The sequence below is a fragment of the Barbus barbus genome (assembly GCF_936440315.1).
Source record: "Barbus barbus genome assembly, chromosome: 31".
Classification (NCBI taxonomy): Eukaryota; Metazoa; Chordata; class Actinopteri; order Cypriniformes; family Cyprinidae; genus Barbus; species Barbus barbus.
Window position 1 is genome coordinate 18,445,804 of NC_136759.1, and position 20,358 is coordinate 18,466,161.

The following is a 20,358-nucleotide window of genomic DNA, read 5'->3' on the forward strand; positions in this document are numbered from 1 at the left end:
ACAGTAAAAGTCAGTTTTTTACTATTTTATTATTCACTAAATAAATAAAAGTAATTCATCATGTTTTAAAGAAAATGCGTTAACAAATCAAACACCATTTCAGAGATCTGAGTTACACGATGAGGAGTGATCATAAAATGACACTGCCTTTAGAAAGCCTCAAAGTAAGAAGCACCAAGTTTTACAACAAAGTCTTTGCAAATATATGTTGTTAATATTAATTGCATGCCCTGGTGTGACTGAATGCATTTCTCTTGTGGTGTATCTGTAGGGAGAGAAGAGCAGTGTAGACTGGAAGGATCTGAACCTGGTTCTGCCATGTCTGGAGTATCATAACAACACCTGGACCTGGCTGGACTTCGCTATGGCTGTGAAGAGAGACAGTCGTAAGGCTCTGGTCGCACAGGTAATCACTCACAAACACCTCAGTCCCAAACTCAACTTTAAACTATATATAAGACTGTAGTAATAGGCCTCTGTTCAAATTTCATTCAACTTTTGTCCCAAATAAATAGATGATAAAGGAGAAGCTGCGGTTGAAACCCGCCTCAGGCTCAGAGTCTCGAGGTAAAGCGATGGATGGGAAAACGGACAGTAGCCTCCAGCAGCAGGTGGAGGACGAGAAAGCAAGACTTCTGATTGGCTTAAGCACTGCCGACAAGAGCTCCAGCAAAAAGAGCATCTTCAGTCGCCGCAAGTGAAGCTCCTTCACAGAAATGCTGTTCTTGAAGAAGCGCTGCTGTACTTTACAGAGTCCCAGTCCACAGGAGATGGGACGGACGATGATATCCAAACCAAGTCGGAGGTCTCTCTCCTCTACACCAGTGGTGCCTTTAAATGTCCGCGCTGGATGTGGACACAGGAACCAGCACTGTGGTCAAGCCATGACTGCAAGCGCTGCTCCTGCTATGAAAGAAGGGATTGTCATTCTACTGTCTAATATGAGTACTGTACACCTAACATTGTTTTTATGTGCTCCTGTTGTGCCATAAATCATTTCAGTATATTTAAATTAACTACATACAGCATTAAATCATCATTATTAAAGGGATAGTTCACCCAAAAATGAAAATTCTGTCATTAATTGCCCATAAGACCGTCATTCATCTTCGGAACACAAATTAAGATATTTTTGATGAATTCCGAGAGCTCTCTGACCCTCCCATAGACAGCAAGGGATATACCACCATCAAGGTCCAGAAACGTAGCAAGGACATCGGTAAAATAGTCCATGTGACATCAGTGGTTCAACCATAATTTTACGAAGCTACGAGAATACTTTTTGTGTGCAAAGAAAACAAAAAAATAACGACTTTATTCAACAATTCATCTCTTCCGCGTCACCTTGGCGCCATTCCGGAGAGTTTCCACTGAACGTAAGCATATGCTATTCTGTGTAAGCTGCGTCACACGGATACGTTGTTTACGTTTTGATCTGAACATAAACAACGTTTCCGTGTGGTGCTGGAGGAGATGAACTGTTGAATAAAGTCGTTATTTTTGTTTTCTGCGCACAATAAGTATTCTCGTAGCTTTGTAAAATTACGGTTGAACCACTAATGTCACATGGATTATTTTAACGATGTCCTTGCTACGTTTCTGGACCTTGACCGTGGTAGTATGCTTGCTGTCTATGGCAGGGTCAGAGAGCTCTCGGATTTCATCAAAATATCTTAATCTGTATTCCGAAGATGAACGAAGTTCTTACAGGTTTGGAACGACATGAGGGAGAGTAATTAATGACGGATTTTTCATTTTTGTTTGAACTATCGCTTCAAGTAAGATAACATCCTCGCAGCACAATTAAATGGTTAATCTATGCTTTGTATTTGGAGCATTGTGACACCTCTCCTGCTGGATCAGGAGACTCTAGTAGGCCAGAATGGAAAAGCTAGAAGAATCTGAAATTCACATATACTGGAAACCAATATTATCCCACAATTAGTGGAAAAATCACTGAAAAAAAACAAACAAGAATTTGTCCCCATTTGAGCTCAGTGTTAAATTGTTCATGATATTAGTTAGCTGACCACTGTTTTATTTTACTAACTACATGGTGCAGTACAAAAGCGAATGGACTGAGGATCTTCTGCCTGTGGAGCAGTTGGACATCATGGGAAGCATCTTGTTTTATGCCATTTTTGCAGCCTGTCTGATTAATGCTTTGTAATATTAACACTATGGCACTTTTTACACAAAGTATTTTCTGATATTTTTGTATCTGTGGTTATCTTCTGTATCATTTCAATAATGTCTGAGATGCTGCTGATTTTTGCTTGTCAGCTTCAGAAGTGAAAGTTGCTATTTCAGCTCGATTGTTTAAAAACGAGCACTATTTAGACCCCCCCCCCCCCCCCCCCCTCACCCCCCACTGTATCAGGCAATGGGCCTAGTATTGCTCTCTATACAAATAATGGGAGGTATTAAATGTCACCAAGCAATATTTGTCAATAAAATAAAAGCAGGTCCCAAAGAGCCCTTGAAATTCAGTTATTTTCAACTTTATTATGTAAATCAATAATCACTCATAAGGATGTCAGAATTTTTTTTAGATTTTCAAATACTTTTTTAAAGCAATTAATAGTTTTAAATAAAAGGTTACTGAAAGTATAAAGAGGAGTGTGATATATTAGTATTGATGTAGTATAATAGTATAATAGTAAGACTTTATTAGACTTAATTATAAAGATGTGCATAATATAAAATCTAGTCGCGTGTAGCTAACAAAATTGGAAATAATTGTGTATTTTATCCTTCAGTGCATTATTACAAATCTACATTGATTCTCTGGTCCACAGAAGCCTGTTACTAGATAAAAGAGGCTGTGAGTATGAGAGTTACATAATCAATGATGGCGTTTCTGATGCATGCAGGACATTGCTGTAACGTGATCTTTGTTTATGTGTAAATATTAATGAGTAGGCGGGGCGGAGTCTCGCGCTCCTGCATGTGTATTAAAGGTTTGCACACTGACTGATGTGCTTGCTCAAATAGCGTTATTTTTTGTGCAAAGATTATCTAAGTCACTTTTTATTGACGGACCTCTGTGGGAGAATAGATTTGCTTTCAAAGAAAATCTCGTGTCGTTCATTTGTTGTTGATTAAATGCGATGGGCGTGTGATGGGCGGCGACGGGAGTAAAAATAAGGTAAAAGTGTTCTACTAATACCTCACACTGATGAATAACAGAGTAAGAGAGTAACGCTGTGTGCACACGGTTCGGTCTGATTTAAATATTGATTGTGCTTTGCAGGTTCATGAGACTAGAGGCTATATCAATTTCATGATTGAATTCAGATTACACGTGAGATGTTCCCAGTCTCCTCGTGATATTCAGTCAAATGTATTTACTGTTTTAACAATTGATTAAATTCGCAGACGTTAAACACTTCAACATCACATTACACAAAAATGATTTAGAATATGTAATGCAGAAAAGAGATAACACAGGAAACAAATTTAACTTTAATTCGTGTATTATGCAATTTGCTCCCAATACGTATTTCCTTACACTCAGTAACAAAATTAGCCTACTGACACTATAGTGTATAACTTCATGGTTTATCATAATAATTGATTCAATATTTTGCTGTTTAATGCAATGCAACTCAGACTTTAAAGGTACACTTTAGTATAGGGACCAATTCTCGTTATTTACTAGTTGCTTATTATTATTAACATATCTGTTTATTAGCACATACTCTGCATTCCTAATCCTACCCAATACCTCAAATTAACAACTCCATAACTTACTATTAATAAGCAGCAAATTAGTAGTTTATTGAGGCATGGTTTGGTAATACGAGAATTGGACCTTAAACTAAAGTGTGACCATTTTAAATATAAATTAAAGCGAAAATTCGCTCAAAAATGATAATTCTGCCATCATTTACTCGACTCAAGCAGTTCCAAACTTGTATGAGTTTCTTTCTTCTGTTGTACATAAAAAAGGAGAGGCCTATTTTGAAGAAAGTGTGTGAGCAAACAAACAACTGATGGCCCATTGACTTCCATAGTATTGTTTTTTGGGGTCCATCAACTGTTTGCTTACCCACAGTCTTCAAAATGTCTTCTTTTATGTTCAGCAGAAGAAAGAAACTCATACAGGTTTGGAACTGCTTGGGTGTGAGTAAATGATGAAAGGATTGTATTTAGGTGAACTTTTAGTAGTCTTTTGGGGCCGTTGCATATTTACATTTGAACGCACACTAGCTAGTGATCTGTTAAGCAGTAGCCTATATGTGTTTGTGATTTAGTACAGCAATTTATCAATGATGTTGTCTTTGCTGCAGGAATCAGCATCACTGGTGAAGAGGAGATCCCTGTCATGTCATCAGGGCTTCCTGTCTCTCCCGGCTCAGCTTGTTCATCACAGTCTATTTAGACGCAGCGCCCAGCACAGAGAATACCCCGTCTCTGAGCAATCTCAGCCCTCAGACTCAAACCCTGAGGGGCCTCGTCTAGAGTGGACACTGCCAGGCTTTATTTCCATTTTCCTGCCAGAATTTCCTCATAGGTTTACAGGGCATAAGCATTTACAGGTAGTTCATTGACGCAAGTCATAAAATCCTCACATAAATCACCTAAAAGTGTAATTTGTCATAATTTACTCTACCTCGTTTCAAACCTGCATGATTTTCTTTCTTCGGTGGAACAGAGAAATATTGAAGAATGTACCTTTAATGTTCCACAAAAGAAAGACATGCAGGTTTGGAACAATATGAGGGAAATTAAATGATAACGGTTTTCGTTTTTGGGTGAAATGTCTGAAAAGGAAAAAGTAACAGAATTTATTTTGAGTAATATACTTTACATCCAATTCACACTTAAATACACTATTTTAATGTTAATTGAAATTAAATGAAAATGTACTATAGTGTATATTAAATGCTATTAGTTGAACTTAGGAATGCTTTTTTGATGAGTAGGACTTAAGCATCTTAATATGTAATTTTCCTAATTACTTCTATTGTACTGCTGAATGCAACTTATGTCAGGTATTTAAATACATTTGGAATTACACATTTTTACAATGAAGTTGTAATTTAGTACATTTAAAATATATTAACTTTAAATGTTAACATATTTTACTATTTTTTGTTTGTTTCTTTAGTATGTTAGTCAACACATCAAAATATATGTACACTCACCTAAAGGATTATTAGGAACACCATACTAATACTGTGTTTGACCCCCTTTCGCCTTCAAAACTGCCTTAATTCTACGTGGCATTGATTCAACAAGGTGCTGAAAGCATTCTTTAGAAATGTTGGCCCATATTGATAGGATAGCATCTTGCAGTTGATGGAGATTTGTGGGATGCACATGCAGGGCACCAAGCTCCCGTTCCACCACATCCCAAAGATGCTCTATTGGGTTGAGATCTGGTGACTGTGGGGGCCATTTAAGTACAGTGAACTCATTGTCATGTTCAAGAAACCAATTTGAAATGATTCGAGCTTTGTGACATGGTGCTTTATCCTGCTGGAAGTAGCCATCAGAGGATGGGTACATGGTGGTCATAAAGGGATGGACATGGTCAGAAACAATGCTCAGGTAGGCCGTGGCATTTAAACGATGCCCAATTGGCACTAAGGGGCTTAAAGTGTGCCAAGAAAACATCCCCCACACCATTACACCACCACCACCAGCCTGCACAGTGGTAACAAGGCATGATGGATCCATGTTCTCATTCTGTTTACGCCAAATTCTGACTCTACCATCTGAATGTCTCAACAGAAATCGAGACTCATCAGACCAGGCAACATTTTTCCAGTCTTCAACCGTCCAATTTTGGTGAGCTCGTGCAAATTGTAGCCTCTTTTTCCTATTTGTAGTGGAGATGAGTGGTACCCGGTGGGGTCTTCTGCTGTTGTAGCCCATCCGCTTCAAGGTTGTGTGTGTTGTGGCTTCACAAATGCTTTGCTGCATACCTCGGTTGTAACGAGTGGTTATTTCAGTCAAAGTTGCTCTTCTATCAGCTTGAATCAGTCGGCCCATTCTCCTCTGACCTCTAGCATCAACAAGGCATTTTCACCCACAGGACTGCCGCATACTGGATGTTTTTCCCTTTTCACACCATTCTTTGTAAACCCTAGAAATGGTTGTGCGTGAAAATCCCAGTAACTGAGCAGATTGTGAAATACTCAGACTGGCCCGTCTGGCACCAACAACCATGCCACGCTCAAAATTGCTTAAATCACCTTTCTTTCCCATTCTGACATTCAGTTTGGAGTTCAGGAGATTGTCTTGACCAGGACCACACCCCTAAATGCATTGAAGCAACTGCCATGTGATTGGTTGATTAGATAATTGCATTAATGAGAAATTGAACAGGTGTTCCTAATAATCCTTTAGGTGAGTGTATTTCTTTAAGGCAGCGGCTATTTGCACTAAGTGTAAATAGCAATAGACGCTATTTACACTAAGTGCAAATAGCATATTTTTTTAGTGACAGATGCTATTTACACTAAGTGCAAATAGCAATGGATTCTATTTACACTGTTAAAATAGCAAGATTTTCTGCTATTTATACTACTTATTGCAAATAGTGGCAATTATCTGCACCTCAGTATTGTAGTACATTATAAAACAGTACGCAATAATAACGTACTGAGTGTAAATTATAATTTTAATTCAAATTTATTAAATGGATGCCACCTTATTGGGACAATAAAGCCCTCCCTAACCCTACCTGATACTTTATTTTCAACTTTTTGATTATTTCCTTAATTTTTATTGAAAATAAATGCCTTTCTGATGCAATATGAGATTTGAAAAGGGAGAAAAAAATGTTTGGCAAAAGGTGGGCTTTAACTCGGGTCGCTCGCGTCAAAAAGCATGCGCCTTACCATCTACGCCACTGAAACTGATGTTGAACTAACTTCTTTTTTTAATGTTGACTAACCCAATCAAACGTTAGTGGGCGGAGTTAGTGTAAATAGCCTTTGCCAACAAGATGGGCTATTTGCACTTAGTGTAAATAGACACTCCGTTTCTTTAAAGCATGACAAAAGGTTTTTAATATATATATAATTATTTAAAATGCATTATTTAAAATTAATTTTACACTTTTTAAAAGTGTACTTAAGTATGTTAAGAAATGGTCATGACAGTGTACGGTTTTTAAGGTCACTCAAGTGGCATTTTATTACATTAATTTTATATATACTTTTTTTAAATTACTTTTAAGTAGCGCTGTCAAACGATTAATCGCATCCAAAATAACAGTTTTTGTTTACATAATATGTGTGTGTGTACTGTGTACATTTATTATGTATATATAAATACACACATACAGTATATATTTCAAAAATATTTATATGTATATTCATATAATTTATATATAAATATATTTTAAATATATACATGCGTGTGTGTGTGTATTTATATAACTACTTTTACGATTTAAAGTACGCTGCAAGTGCATATTCAATACCATTAATCACACTTCTTTTTTGATAGGGATCCCTTTAAATACTGCGATTTCAGACTAGTTTGTCTATTTTAATAAATTATTCTTTTCTCAGATTCTCGGTTTTGTAGCTAAAGGCTCGTTTGGTCCAATCCTGAAGGTGAAGGACGTGTCTAAAGATGAGACCTATGCTATTAAGGTGACTCATTCTGCCTTGTTCTGAATTCTCTGTCATGTTATTGCCTTTTCCAAAATGTGTTATGTTTGGTACGCTGCACCATCTTCATTCCAGAATTTCTGCTGTCACTGTTGGTTAGGTTTTACCCAAAGCTGAGGTTTTGAGACATGGAGTCCTCCAGCAGTCCAAAGAGGAGGTGATAATTCAAGTGAGTCACACTGCACCGCTCTCTGCACTCTGTGCCAGCTATGGCTCGTCTGATCTGGTTCTAACCGGGCCAGTGAAATATGGACAACGCTGACTTCTCAGTCAATACCCTATAAGCATGCACACATTTCATACTTCAATTGTTTTCCTCATGCCATTATGATTTCTTCCCACTTCCTCTCAGCGCCTGAACTCACGTCCATCTCATGTTGTGTTGTCAACTGTTACATTGTAGCGACAAGTCAGACATCCTTTCCTCCTCAGTCTCCGGGACTGTTGGCAGAGCCAGAGCAATCTCTTCATCAGTGAGTCACACCACATACATACCCACTGTCCTGCTCCTTATTTTCCTTTACTTTAAAGCAGGGGGCTTCAAACTGGGGTGTCCAGAGGGTTTTGAGAGAGTAAACATTACAAAATGTATTCTGTAAGGTATTTTTACAACGTTAATGTAATATATATAATATATAGTTTTTCTTTCTGCTTTCTAAGGACTGGTCTGAAATCCTGACATTATTATTTTATTCTCCTGACAAAAAAATATATATATATATATATATATATATTTATATATATATATATATATATATATATATATATATATATATATATATATATATATATATATATATATATATATATATATAAAGCATTTCAGTATCATATTTTACCTTTTTAAGAATTTATCCTCAACACAGTCATCTTAAGCTTGCTTACTGAAGGATTTATGGCAATATTGTCTACAAGAATATGTAAATGTAATATTTTATGTATATATACTGTACAAATATATTAATTAATCTGGCCAGACAAACAAACTGTTCTGCCCCAACCTTAATGTTGCTATGCTGTTTTCCTTGGATTCTTGCATGGAGATCATGTGAAAATTACTGGGTTTACAAGCCTATATCTGTCAAGAGAGCATAAAGTACATTTCTTCAAAGATATGCTCAATGCTTTACTCTTATTTGATTTGGTCCTTTTCCATTTGTTTTATCTGTTTCGTTCAATGTGTTTTTGTTGCTAAACCTTTCCCCACATGTATGTTTCTCTCACATCCATTCACCAGGGCAAGCTATGAGACTTAATCATTGTGTTATGTCTTCCTCCTTTCCAAATTCTCCCTCTGTGACCCTGTGACAGACTGAAATTGTGTCACCGGCTTGTGATTATACTCAAAAATACTGCTCCAGATCATACTGTGCTTGAATGTCTAAGTCCCTTAGAGTTTGATCTGTGAGAAGCTGGCCTCAAGGTCAGGCCAATCAGCCTGCTGTGACATTGTCTTTCTGGTCTCTCATCTCTGGCACGTGTGTGTTTGTGTTCAGTGTGTGATTACTGCAGCACCGGGGATCTCTATACTTACTGGACCCTGAAGGGCCGCTTTGATGAGAGAGATGTTCGAGTGTTTGCTGCAGAGTTGGGCTCTGCTTTGGGTGAGTGCTGTTACATTCATTATGTATATGGACGTATAACGCTTTACATGCTTATTTAGAGTCATTTTCACAAAGAGGTGTTGTAAATTTGTATCAGTGACGCATGCTTTTTTTAATTTCCAGGCTTTCTGCATGACTTTGGAATAATATATAGGGATGTGAAGGTATAAGCTTGCACACATTCATTTTAAAGGAATACTCAAATTTTAGATTTTACTGTGTTTAAAAATATAACTAAACATAAATATGTTACTGAAGTTAATAAAAGTTTGTATTCATCATTTTTAAATGCTCTGAATTTTTTTTTTTTGTTTTGTTTTCTTAAACAGATGGAGAACATACTTCTGACTGATAAAGGTATCAGTAAAGTATTATAGAAAGTTTATAAATTCACATCTGAGTGATTTTGAGAATGTAAAGTTAATTATATATACAGGTCCTTCTCAAAAAATTAGCATATTGTGATAAAGTTAATTATTTTCTGTAATGTACTGATAAACATTAGACTTTCATATATTTTAGATTCATTACAACACAACTGAAGTAGTTCAAGCCTTTTATTGTTTTAATATTGATGATTTTGGCATACAGCTCATGAAAACCCAAAATTCCTATCTCAAAAAATTAGCATATCATGAAAAGGTTCTCTAAACGAGCTATTAACCTAATCATCTGAATCAACTAATTAACTCTAAACACCTGCAAAAGATTCCTGAGGCTTTTAAAAACTCCCAGCCTGGTTCATTACTCAAAACCGCAATCATGGGTAAGACTGCCGACCTGACTGCTGTCCAGAAGGCCATCATTGACACCCTCAAGCAAGAGGGTAAGACAGAAAGAAGTTTCTGAACGAATAGGCTGTTCCCAGAGTGCTGTATCAAGGCACCTCAGTGGGAAGTCTGTGGGAAGGAAAAAGTGTGGCAGAAAACGCAGCACAACGAGAAGAGGTGACCGGACCCTGAGGAAGATTGTGGAGAAGGACCGATTCCAGACCTTGGGGGACCTGCGGAAGCAGTGGACTGAGTCTGGAGTAGAAACATCCAGAGCCACCGTGTACAGGCGTGTGCAGGAAATGGGCTACAGGTGCCGCATTCCCCAGGTCAAGCCACTTTTGAACCAGAAACAGCGGCAGAAGCGCCTGACCTGGGCTACAGAGAAGCAGCACTGGACTGTTGCTCAGTGGTCCAAAGTACTTTTTTCGGATGAAAGCAAATTTTGCATGTCATTCGGAAATCAAGGTGCCAGAGTCTGGAGGAAGACTGGGGAGAGCGAAATGCCAAAATGCCTGAAGTCCAGTGTCAAGTACCCACAGTCAGTGATGGTCTGGGGTGCCATGTCAGCTGCTGGTGTTGGTCCACTGTGTTTTATCAAGGGCAGGGTCAATGCAGCTAGCTATCAGGAGATTTTGGAGCACTTCATGCTTCCATCTGCTGAAAAGCTTTATGGAGATGAAGATTTCATTTTTCAGCACGACCTGGCACCTGCTCACAGTGCCAAAACCACTGGTAAATGGTTTACTGACCATGGTATTACTGTGCTCAATTGGCCTGCCAACTCTCCTGACCTGAACCCCATAGAGAATCTGTGGGATATTGTGAAGAGAAAGTTGAGAGACGCAAGACCCAACACTCTGGCTGAGCTTAAGGCCGCTATCGAAGCATCCTGGGCCTCCATAACACCTCAGCAGTGCCACAGGCTGATTGCCTCCATGCCACGCCGCATTGAAGCAGTCATTTCTGCAAAAGGATTCCCGACCAAGTATTGAGTGCATAACTGAACATAATTATTTGAAGGTTGACTTTTTTTGTATTAAAAACACTTTTCTTTTATTGGTCGGATGAAATGTGCAAATTTTTTGAGATAGGAATTTTGGGTTTTCATGAGCTGTATGCCAAAATCATCAATATTAAAACAATAACAGGCTTGAACTACTTCAGTTGTGTTGTAATGAATCTAAAATATATGAAAGTCTAATGTTTATCAGTACATTACAGAAAATAATGAACTTTATCACAATATGCTAATTTTTTGAGAAGGACCTGTATATATATATTATATATCAAATTGGCTTTAAACATTCATGCACAAATGTATGTATCTGCAGCAGCAATCGATTTTTTTTATTGAATTTGCAAAGGCTAAATTGTGTTTTAAAACAGTTTTTGTACCTTATATACAAATAAGTGACTTAAAGACAGCAGTATTTAATAGGGTTTGAATAAACCTGACAGCATTATTACCAAAAATATTACATTATATATTAACATGATCACTTTTAATATACTATTAAACTGTTATAGATGCTTAAAAAACTATGGCTCTTCAGAAAAGTACACACGTGTGTGTGTATGTGTGTGTGTGTGTATGCACATATATACTCGCAATCAGAATTCAATCCTGATATATTTTAATAATTCAGAACGATCTGTATTTAAAGATATTTCGTTTTTAAATAATTTTTTTAAATAATCATTAATTCCAAATTTATCCCACAATTTTATTATTCAATTTCCTTATCGGAAGACATAATTATACATATTTTCTCAACCAGAGAAATATCACTGCTGTCATTGTGTGGTCTAGACATTTATTATGCAGTCAGGAATATATAAAAAATGTGCTTAAATGGGAAATAAAAATTTGTAACAACTTCACATTGTATAATATGAACATATATGCAGATAGTTCATCCACGTTACTACTGTATGTCATAAACTAATTCATATCATATTTTAAAAAATATATATCTTTTGTGTCTTTGGATTGTTTTCAAATGTCCATACCAACTGTTAAGCACTCATTTAGCTTTCGGTAAAGGGAATTGTGGAATAGACATATTAATGCTGTCTCATTTAGGTCACCTCCGCTTGACTGATTTCGGTCTGTCTCGCCATCTTGAGCGTGGGGATAGAGCTTTTACTATCTGCGGCACAATACAGTACATGGGTGAGGCTAAAATCTGAACTACACTCTTTTTAAACGGGAAAGGATTTCCGTAGTAAGACTGTGTTTACCATCAGCTATATCTGGCAGTAACTAAAGACACTTACAGCTCTAAAAATAATGAGCTATATCTGTAAAAATGGATATTTAATTACATGATGTGGTCATTAAACAGCTCCTGAGGTCCTGAGCGGCGGTCCGTATAGCCACGCTGCAGACTGGTGGTCTCTTGGTATTCTTCTCTATGCTCTAGCCACTGGAGGGGTGAGACATATATAGAGGCTATGCTGCAAGTTGAGCATACACTTGATGGATGTGTCAGTCTCAATGTGCAGATCTCAGTGATGTGTAGAAAATGCTACGGGCTGCTTATACAGACTGAGTGAGTCTTTTCTCGATTATTCTGACTTGTAGTTTCCTCTGCCTGCGGAAGCAGATCACTGTGATATGCTGACCAGTGTCAGTGAGTGTCCATATGACATGCCTGCAAGCCTCAGTCCAGCTCTGGCCTTCCTGCTCATAGAGGTGAGCTGCTATACATGATCTGCATTCATTCATTCATTTATTTTGACTAATTATGATTTATATACTTATACATAATACAATTTAAAAAAACTATTTTTACATGCATATAGGTTTTGACTATGGTTGATATTCATACACATGCATTAAAATACAATAAAAGAATAATAAATTAGTATTACATATATTGTAATTGTATTATGTATGTTTAAAATATAAATACATGTAGAAATAATTGATTAATATGGCTATTAATATATATGGATATAATTAATAATCATATAAGGTTTATGAGTATTAACAATACAATATCCATAAATAATAATAATAGTAATCTTATTACACATTCATAAATTATATTTTATAGCATTACATTTATTTATGGATGTTAGTTCTATAATATATGTTTAAAACATTGATACATTTGTATTTGATGTATTAAGATATTACATAATGTACATAATATATAATGTATTTTTATCTTATTGATACCCCATATTTTATGTGAAAGATGTCATTTAAGAGTAATTCACTGAAAGTAGTTAAAATATATATATTTGCACAAAAGTTTGATTGATATTCATAAACATACATGATACAATAAAACACAATTATGTGTTTATTTACATGCTTATAGATTTTCATTATTTATATATTCATAGACAGAATATACAATTAAAAAGACTTAAAAAATTAAAAATAAAAAATATTACAGATAAAAGTGTAATACATATTACAGCACATGTGTTATGTGAAATATAAATACATATATTTTTTTTAAAAGTAAAAATTTTATTAATATCATCTGATGTTTATGGGTATTAACAATAAATCCATAAATTATATATTTTTGTGTTGTTGTTATTATTATAGCCTACATTCATATATATCCACTGAACAAAATTATAAATGTAACACACTTGTTTTTGTCTCCATTTTTCATGAGCTGAACTAAAAGATCTAAGACTTTTTCTATGTACACAAAAGGCCTATTTCTCTCAAATATTGTTCACAAATCTGTCTAAATCTGTGTTAGTGAGCACTTCTCCTTTGCCGAGATAATCCATCCACCTCACAGGTGTGGAATATCAAGATGCTGATTAGACAGGGGGGTCCGGGGGGGGTCCGAAAACCAGTCAGTATCTGGTGTGACCACCATTTTCCTCACACAGTGCAACACATCTCCTTTGCATAGAGTTGATCAGGTTGTCCACTCCTCTTCAATGGCTGTGCGAAGTTGCTGGATATTGGCAGGAACTAGAACACGCTGTTGTATACGCCGATCCAGAGCATCTCAAACATGCTCAATGGGTGACATGGTCGGTGAGTATGCTGGCCATGCAAGAACTGGGATGTTTTCAGCTTCCAGGAATTGTGTACAGATCCCTGCAACATGGGGCCATGCATTATCATGCTGCAACATGAGGTGATGGTCGTGGATGAATGGCACAACAATGGGCCTCAGGATCTCGTCACGGTATCTCTGTGCATTCAAAATGCCATCAATAAAATGCACCTGTGTTTGTTGTCCATAACATACGCCTGCCCATACCATAAGCCCACCGCCACCATGGGCCACTTGATCCACAAAGTTGACATCAGCAAACCACTCACCCACACGACGCCATACACGCTGTCTTCCATCTGCCCTGTACAGTGAAAACTGGGATTCATCCGTGAAGAGAACACCTCTCCAAAGTGCCAGACTCCATCGAATGTGAGCATTTGCTCACTCAAGTCAGTTACAACGACGAACTGCAGTCAGGTCGAGACCCCGATGAGGACGACGAGCATGCAGATGAGCTTCCCTGAGACGGTTTCTAATTAATAATAATAATAATTAGTTATATTTATATAGCGCTTTTCTGTGTACTCAAAGCGCTTTACATAGAAGGGGGGGAATCTCCTCAACCACCACCAATGTGCAGCATCCACCTGGATGATGCGACGGCAGCCATATTGCACCAGAACGCCCACCACACACTAGCTTATTGGTGGAGAGGAGACAGAATGATGAAGCCAATTAGTGTAGGGGGATGATTAGGAGGCCATGATGGTCAGAGGCCAGGGATTTGGCCAGGATGCCGGGGTTACACCCCTACTCTTTTTCGAAGGACATCCTGGGATTTTTAATGACCACAGAGAGTCAGGACCTCGGTTTAACGTCTCATCCGAAGGACGGTGCTTTTTACAGTATAGTGTCCCCCTCACTACGCTGGGGCATTAGGACCCACACAGACTGCAGTGTGAGCACCCCCTGCTGGCCTCACTAACACCTCTTCCAACAGCAACCTAGTTTTCCCAGGAGGTCTCCCATCCAGGTACTGACCAGGCTCAACCCTGCTTAGCTTCAGTGGGCAACCAGTCTTGGGCTGCAGGGTGATATGGCTGCTGCACAAACGGTTTCTGACAGTTTGTGCAGAAATTCTTTGGTTATGCAAACCGATTGTTGCAGCAGCTGTCTGGGTGGCTGGTCTCAGACGATCTTGGAGGTGAAGATGCTGGATGTGGAGTCCTGGGCTGGTGTGGTTACACGTGGTCTGTGGTTGTGAGGCTGGTTGGATGTACTGCCAAATTCTCTGCAACATTCCTGCAGTCAGCATGCCAATTGCACACTCCCTTAAAACTTGCGACATCTGTGGCATTGTGCTGTGTGATAAAACTGCACATTTTAGAGTGGCCTTTTTATTGTGGCCAGCCTAAGGCACACCTGTGCAATAATCATGCTGTCTAAACAGCATCTTGATATGCCATACCTGTGAGTATTTGAGAGAAATAGGCCTTTTGTGTACATAGAAAAAGCCTTAGATATTTGAGTTCAGCTCATGAAAAATGGGGGTAAAAACAAAAGTGTTGCATTTATAATTTTGTTCAGTGTGTGTATATATACTGAGGCGGACAGTAGTGGAGTACATTTACTTGAGCATTGTACTTAAGTACACATTTTGAGTATCTTTGCTTTACTTGAGTATTATTTTTTCAGGAAACTTGTGACTTTAACTTCACTACATTTGAAAGACAAATATTGTACTTTTCAATCCACTACATTTCTATCAAGGTCCTCAAAGTAGAAAGTCGTCATGCAGCAACTTTGAAAGTCAACGAGTGATTTGTTTTCTTTTCGAAAATGTGATTTTTTTTGACAGCATATCAATAATGACTCTTGTCGGGTTACGTTAAATGATTTCCCTGCATTTTTTAACACTGACCAGTTGCAAATGTGTTATGTTTTTCCAACGATTCAATATTAAGAAGTTTATATTGTGGTATGTATTAGACAAAATATTGTCTGATTTTGCAAAATTGTGTAAAAAAAATATTACGCATAAAGCCAAAGAACAACTGTTGTGCATCTCCTAACAAAACACAATTCTGTGTATGACATCAACGTACCGCAAGAGCGATGATGTCAAATAAATCTTGCTGTTTTGCTTTTTTGTTAAAGCAGTGTTGCTGTTGCTACAGTTGTGTTGCTGGGTTTTAAAGCAGGTTTGATATATATATTTTTTTTATCAGTCTGTATTTACAGAATTTTCACTGTCCACTCGGTTCAAATGTGGATGAATGGCTACACGTAGATGTGTGCACACACTGCCAGAGCTGTGCGAGATCACTACCATCCTGCTTTTGTGGGGGTGGGCAGGGGTGTTCATTTTTATTTATTTTTTGTCAATAAAAAAAAAACTTGTTTTATTTCTATATGTTTTTAACATCCTAAAAGCTCTTTATTCCAAAGATACTACAAGCTAGTCAGTGTATTCAGTAGGTGTAATGCATTGTAAGTTGCTTCAGAGGTATTTAAAGTATTACATACAACAAAAATAAAACATAACATACAAAAAGGACATTTACTTTTGGTACTTGAGTACTTTTAAATGCAAGTACTTCTGTACTTTAACTTAAGTAAAAATCTGTCTTTAGTTTACAACTTTCACTTGTAATATTTGACCAGCAGTATCTGTACTTTCACTCGATTAATGGAGTTGTGTACTTTGTCTGCCTCTGTATATATATGTAATGTTAATTGTATTAATTCATTCTAATGTTTATTGAAATACCCCATATGTTATAATTTAGAAATAATTCATATTATCAGTGTTTAATTTAAATAAACACAGCTAATTTAAATTAATTTCTCAGCATTACACTTTAATTAGTACCTCCTTCAAAGCTGAATGGCGGATAACCCTGTTGTTTATGCAAATATTCAAACCAGTCTTCCTAAAACTCTCTGATCATGTTTGAATACAGCTTCTGTGCAAGATCCCCACACGCCGCTTACGCTGCCTGGAGCTCTTCCAAAGCCAGAAGTTTTTCCACGGCATGTCTTTTGATTCCCTGCTGCTGCAGAAAAGCCCCATTGAGCCAATCCTTGAGCTGAAGAATCATGCTGACCGACCAGAAAGGTCGATGCGAGGTTTATCATTAGACCTGCTTCAGAATTTTGAGTGTGACCTACTGAACTCTCCATCTACCCCTGCAGATTTGTCTCCTACCTTGATGAAGATTAAAGTAAATGAAGACACAGCAGGGGCTAAAACAAAAGCTATAGGAACCAATTCTCCATGAAAACAGAAAACATAAATTAACTGATTTTTGTCTCTCTGTAGCATTCAGTGTTTTGCCAAAGACAAGATAAAATTCCACAGTATTTTTCTAATAGTTCACCCACATAAAGCACAAACAAATCAATCTATGTAAACAGCCAGTCAATAACAAGTATTACTACAGAGTTATTTTAGTCTTATTTAATAATCATATTTCTTTTCATCTGAATATGCAGAAAGTGTATTAGATTTTTGACAATGCTACCTCTATTTTGAAAGTTAAGTTTTGCCTTAATATAAGGCAATATTTGTCTTAATAGTATATGAACTGTTGGGTTTTATTTAGTTCCTGTGTATAAAGAAAATGATTATATAATTTAAATTAAACTCATTTTTTTTTAATATTCATACAGTGATGCCCTGTTTACTGTGGCACCATAAGAGTGATAATCTGTGACAAATAAAACTCATCATGCTTACACATAAGTATATTGTGATATTAATGCTATACGTTTTGGACACAATAGTGTAGTATGCCGTTATTATGGTAATAAGTATCTGAATATTTTATTCCATTATTTGATAATCTGTGATTTTTTTCATCAGTTTTCAGCAGTACGTGTGCCCAAAATAGAACTCGTTCATCAATTGATGTGGAGGACGAAAGTAGAACTTCATGTCATTACAATTCAAAAGATAGAATGGTCAAATATATATCCGTGAATGATACCTGGAGACATTTCTCCAACTTCGAGACTTTGGTGTGACCTATTTGTGAGAGCAATGACAAACCCAAATGGGAGCAGCCTTAATAGGGCTGAAAATTGAACACCAGATAAAGCATCATTATTAATGTTTTTAATTAGGTATCAGGAAAAAAATCACAGCCCCAGTAGAGGTGGCTTAAAATATCCGTAACTCTTAACAGTTCTCCTGAGAGTCTACTTCCAATGGGTTCAGTCCTGTATGTATAATGAAACATTGGGTATCCCTCTAAACCTGCCATTTTTTTATCTACATTACCTTATTGGATTCATATTAAAAATTGGAACAACATGCTCCTAAAAAAGTCTGAATATTTCTATGCATATTACATGTGATATGAATAAATTATACTTAAAGCCACTTTTAGGGCATTGATCACATAATTTCAAAACAAATCGAGGCTTTAGTAAACTGAATCTCCAAACTTTGACCTTTTTTGTCCTTGAAAACTAGATCATAAAGTCATCTAAAAATTGTACTCACCTGTATAGAACTAGAAATTATGCCATGACCCCACCTCATTTTTAATCTCACATATACTTGAATTTCAACCGCTCTGTGACTGCCAACATTTTCCTAAGGGTATGATGGGAGTCTCAGTTGACTGAAGATTTGAGGATTCGCCTGAGGCATGTACGATCTAATTATATTGTTGACAGGAATACAGCGGATGTGGCCTGAAAGACCCGACAGGTTACAAAGCTGATACCTCAAATAATGTGGCTTTTTGGCCACTTGGCAGATAATAAAACTGCAACAAAAACCCCATTGATTTACACTGAACATAGCCATATCTGGGCTATTTTGAGTTCATAACTATCCTAACAACCACCCAGAACAGCTGTATAGCAAAACCCTGGCAACCACCCACTCTACTCCACCAAGTTTTGCAGTATAGAAAATGTAAAAAATCTCATTTGGTTGCATTGCACTGTAAAAATAATGAGAGTCCATGCTGCTAGAGAAATTGGATCAGGTGGGCAACCTTTGATGGCCTTTAACACTTCCTCCAATAACTTAATGAGGGCATGACGTTAAGCTCCGCCCTACAAGTGTCAGCATCCTCTGGGATATCACCTTCATAAAGAACTGGGACACTGGCACTGTTAAAGATTCAGTCCCGTCTCATCTCGTCTGTAGGAAAAAGCCCCTTCAGTCTGAGTCAGTCGGTCCGCTCTGACCTGGTGAGTAATTCCATCTGTTGAATTATCTGCCATCACCATTTTGGATTACAATTTTTTTTTTTTTTTCTGAAATCTGCAGTGGAGAAACAACTTTGTAAGGTTTTTATTACTACAAAGTTATGTTTCCACCAGCAAGTTATTATTTAGAAAATGTATAGATCTTTTTTTATGCTGAGAGTCATGCATGATTAGTTTTCTGGATAGCTGTGTTTAAATGCTGCTAAAGGTTTTCAAGAAGTTGAGAACATATTTTGCAGTACTTTGGCGATTTAGTTATTCATAAAGAGAGTAAATTATACATGAATAAGGCTTGTAAAAGTTGTGCTGTGGATAAAGTTGCCAGAGTTGCAGAAATCTTTAAGCGTTTGTGAAAGTGAATGCTTGGCATTTCTGAACTGAACAACATTTAGTGGAAGAGCTGCTGTGCCTTAAAGTGACAGTTGTGTTGGATTTATCTATTTAACTTTATTATTGATGGCTATTTCATTTAAAAAGAAGAACTTTGAACCCAGAAATTGCTTGTACATTTCACAGATAATTACAAAGAAACAAGTAACGCACTGAATTAAACATGAAATTTTAGTAGAAAGACTAAAATAGTGTTTTCTTGTAAATTATACTTCAATATATATCAGAATATGTTAATGTTTATTAGCTTTTAAGAGATTAAACTGAAAGAAACCCATTTCTAACCAAATAAAGTTCTATAGTTGTGCATATACTAGAATAGATTTTTTAAATGTCATACATTTCCATACATTTTCCAGGCCTGCAAATCACAATTTTAAAATTCCCAGATATTTCCAGGTTTTCTACATGTCCATAAAGTATAGAGCCCAATGTACTGTTAATATGAAGGAATGTTCCATATTGAGTTTCGAGTTACACATTGTTATGTTTTAGGAAATGTTTGCAAACTTAAAAAAAAATTACTAGTAATTTTCTTATAGATTTTAAGTTTCAACATTCTACATTTTTTCTTACATTGTATATGAACCATACAGACCCTGTTATAAGCATAAATAACTTCAGCAGAAAGGCAAGATATGTTGATGTCTTTGAAATCCCATCTTGATTTTGTAATGTACTCATGATTATGATTATATCATTACAATGTTCATACTCTTTCTACCCTATCCTCAGGTTGTGCTGGACATTTAGG

The 20,358-nt window shown here is 36.7% G+C and overlaps 2 protein-coding genes across 4 annotated transcripts in view; both read left to right on the forward strand.

Moving 5' to 3' along the window:
- LOC306851118 (bridge-like lipid transfer protein family member 2) overlaps positions 1–2,982 on the forward strand; it is a 27,592-nt gene extending 24,610 nt beyond the window's left edge. For all 3 annotated transcript variants that reach the window (XM_079387222.1, XM_079387223.1, XM_079387224.1), the window contains exons 39-40: positions 272–406; positions 516–2,982. In XM_079387222.1, coding sequence (XP_079243348.1) covers positions 272–406; positions 516–701 — 321 coding nt within the window. In that variant the 3' untranslated portion in view covers positions 702–2,982. The remainder of the gene's footprint in view (positions 1–271; positions 407–515) is intronic.
- On the forward strand, positions 2,948–17,729 carry LOC306851119 (ribosomal protein S6 kinase-related protein-like). The gene is made up of 12 exons (XM_079387225.1): positions 2,948–3,148; positions 4,293–4,541; positions 7,530–7,613; positions 7,732–7,800; positions 8,035–8,104; positions 9,128–9,235; positions 9,359–9,399; positions 9,565–9,592; positions 12,092–12,181; positions 12,354–12,442; positions 12,593–12,703; positions 16,952–17,729. Exons 1-12 carry the CDS (start codon positions 3,122–3,124, stop codon positions 17,267–17,269), a joined length of 1,284 nt encoding a protein of 427 aa, XP_079243351.1. The 5' UTR covers positions 2,948–3,121; the 3' UTR covers positions 17,270–17,729.
- The last annotated feature ends 2,629 nt before the right edge of the window (positions 17,730–20,358 follow it).

Coding starts and splice junctions, on each gene's coding strand:
- LOC306851119 (XM_079387225.1), top strand. CDS start 3,122: ATGGGCGGCGACGGGAGTAAAAATAAG. Junction 7,801..8,034: donor AAGAGGAGGTGATAATTCAA/GTGAGTCACACT, acceptor GTTACATTGTAG/CGACAAGTCAGACATCCTTT. Junction 8,105..9,127: donor CCAGAGCAATCTCTTCATCA/GTGAGTCACACC, acceptor GTTTGTGTTCAG/TGTGTGATTACTGCAGCACC.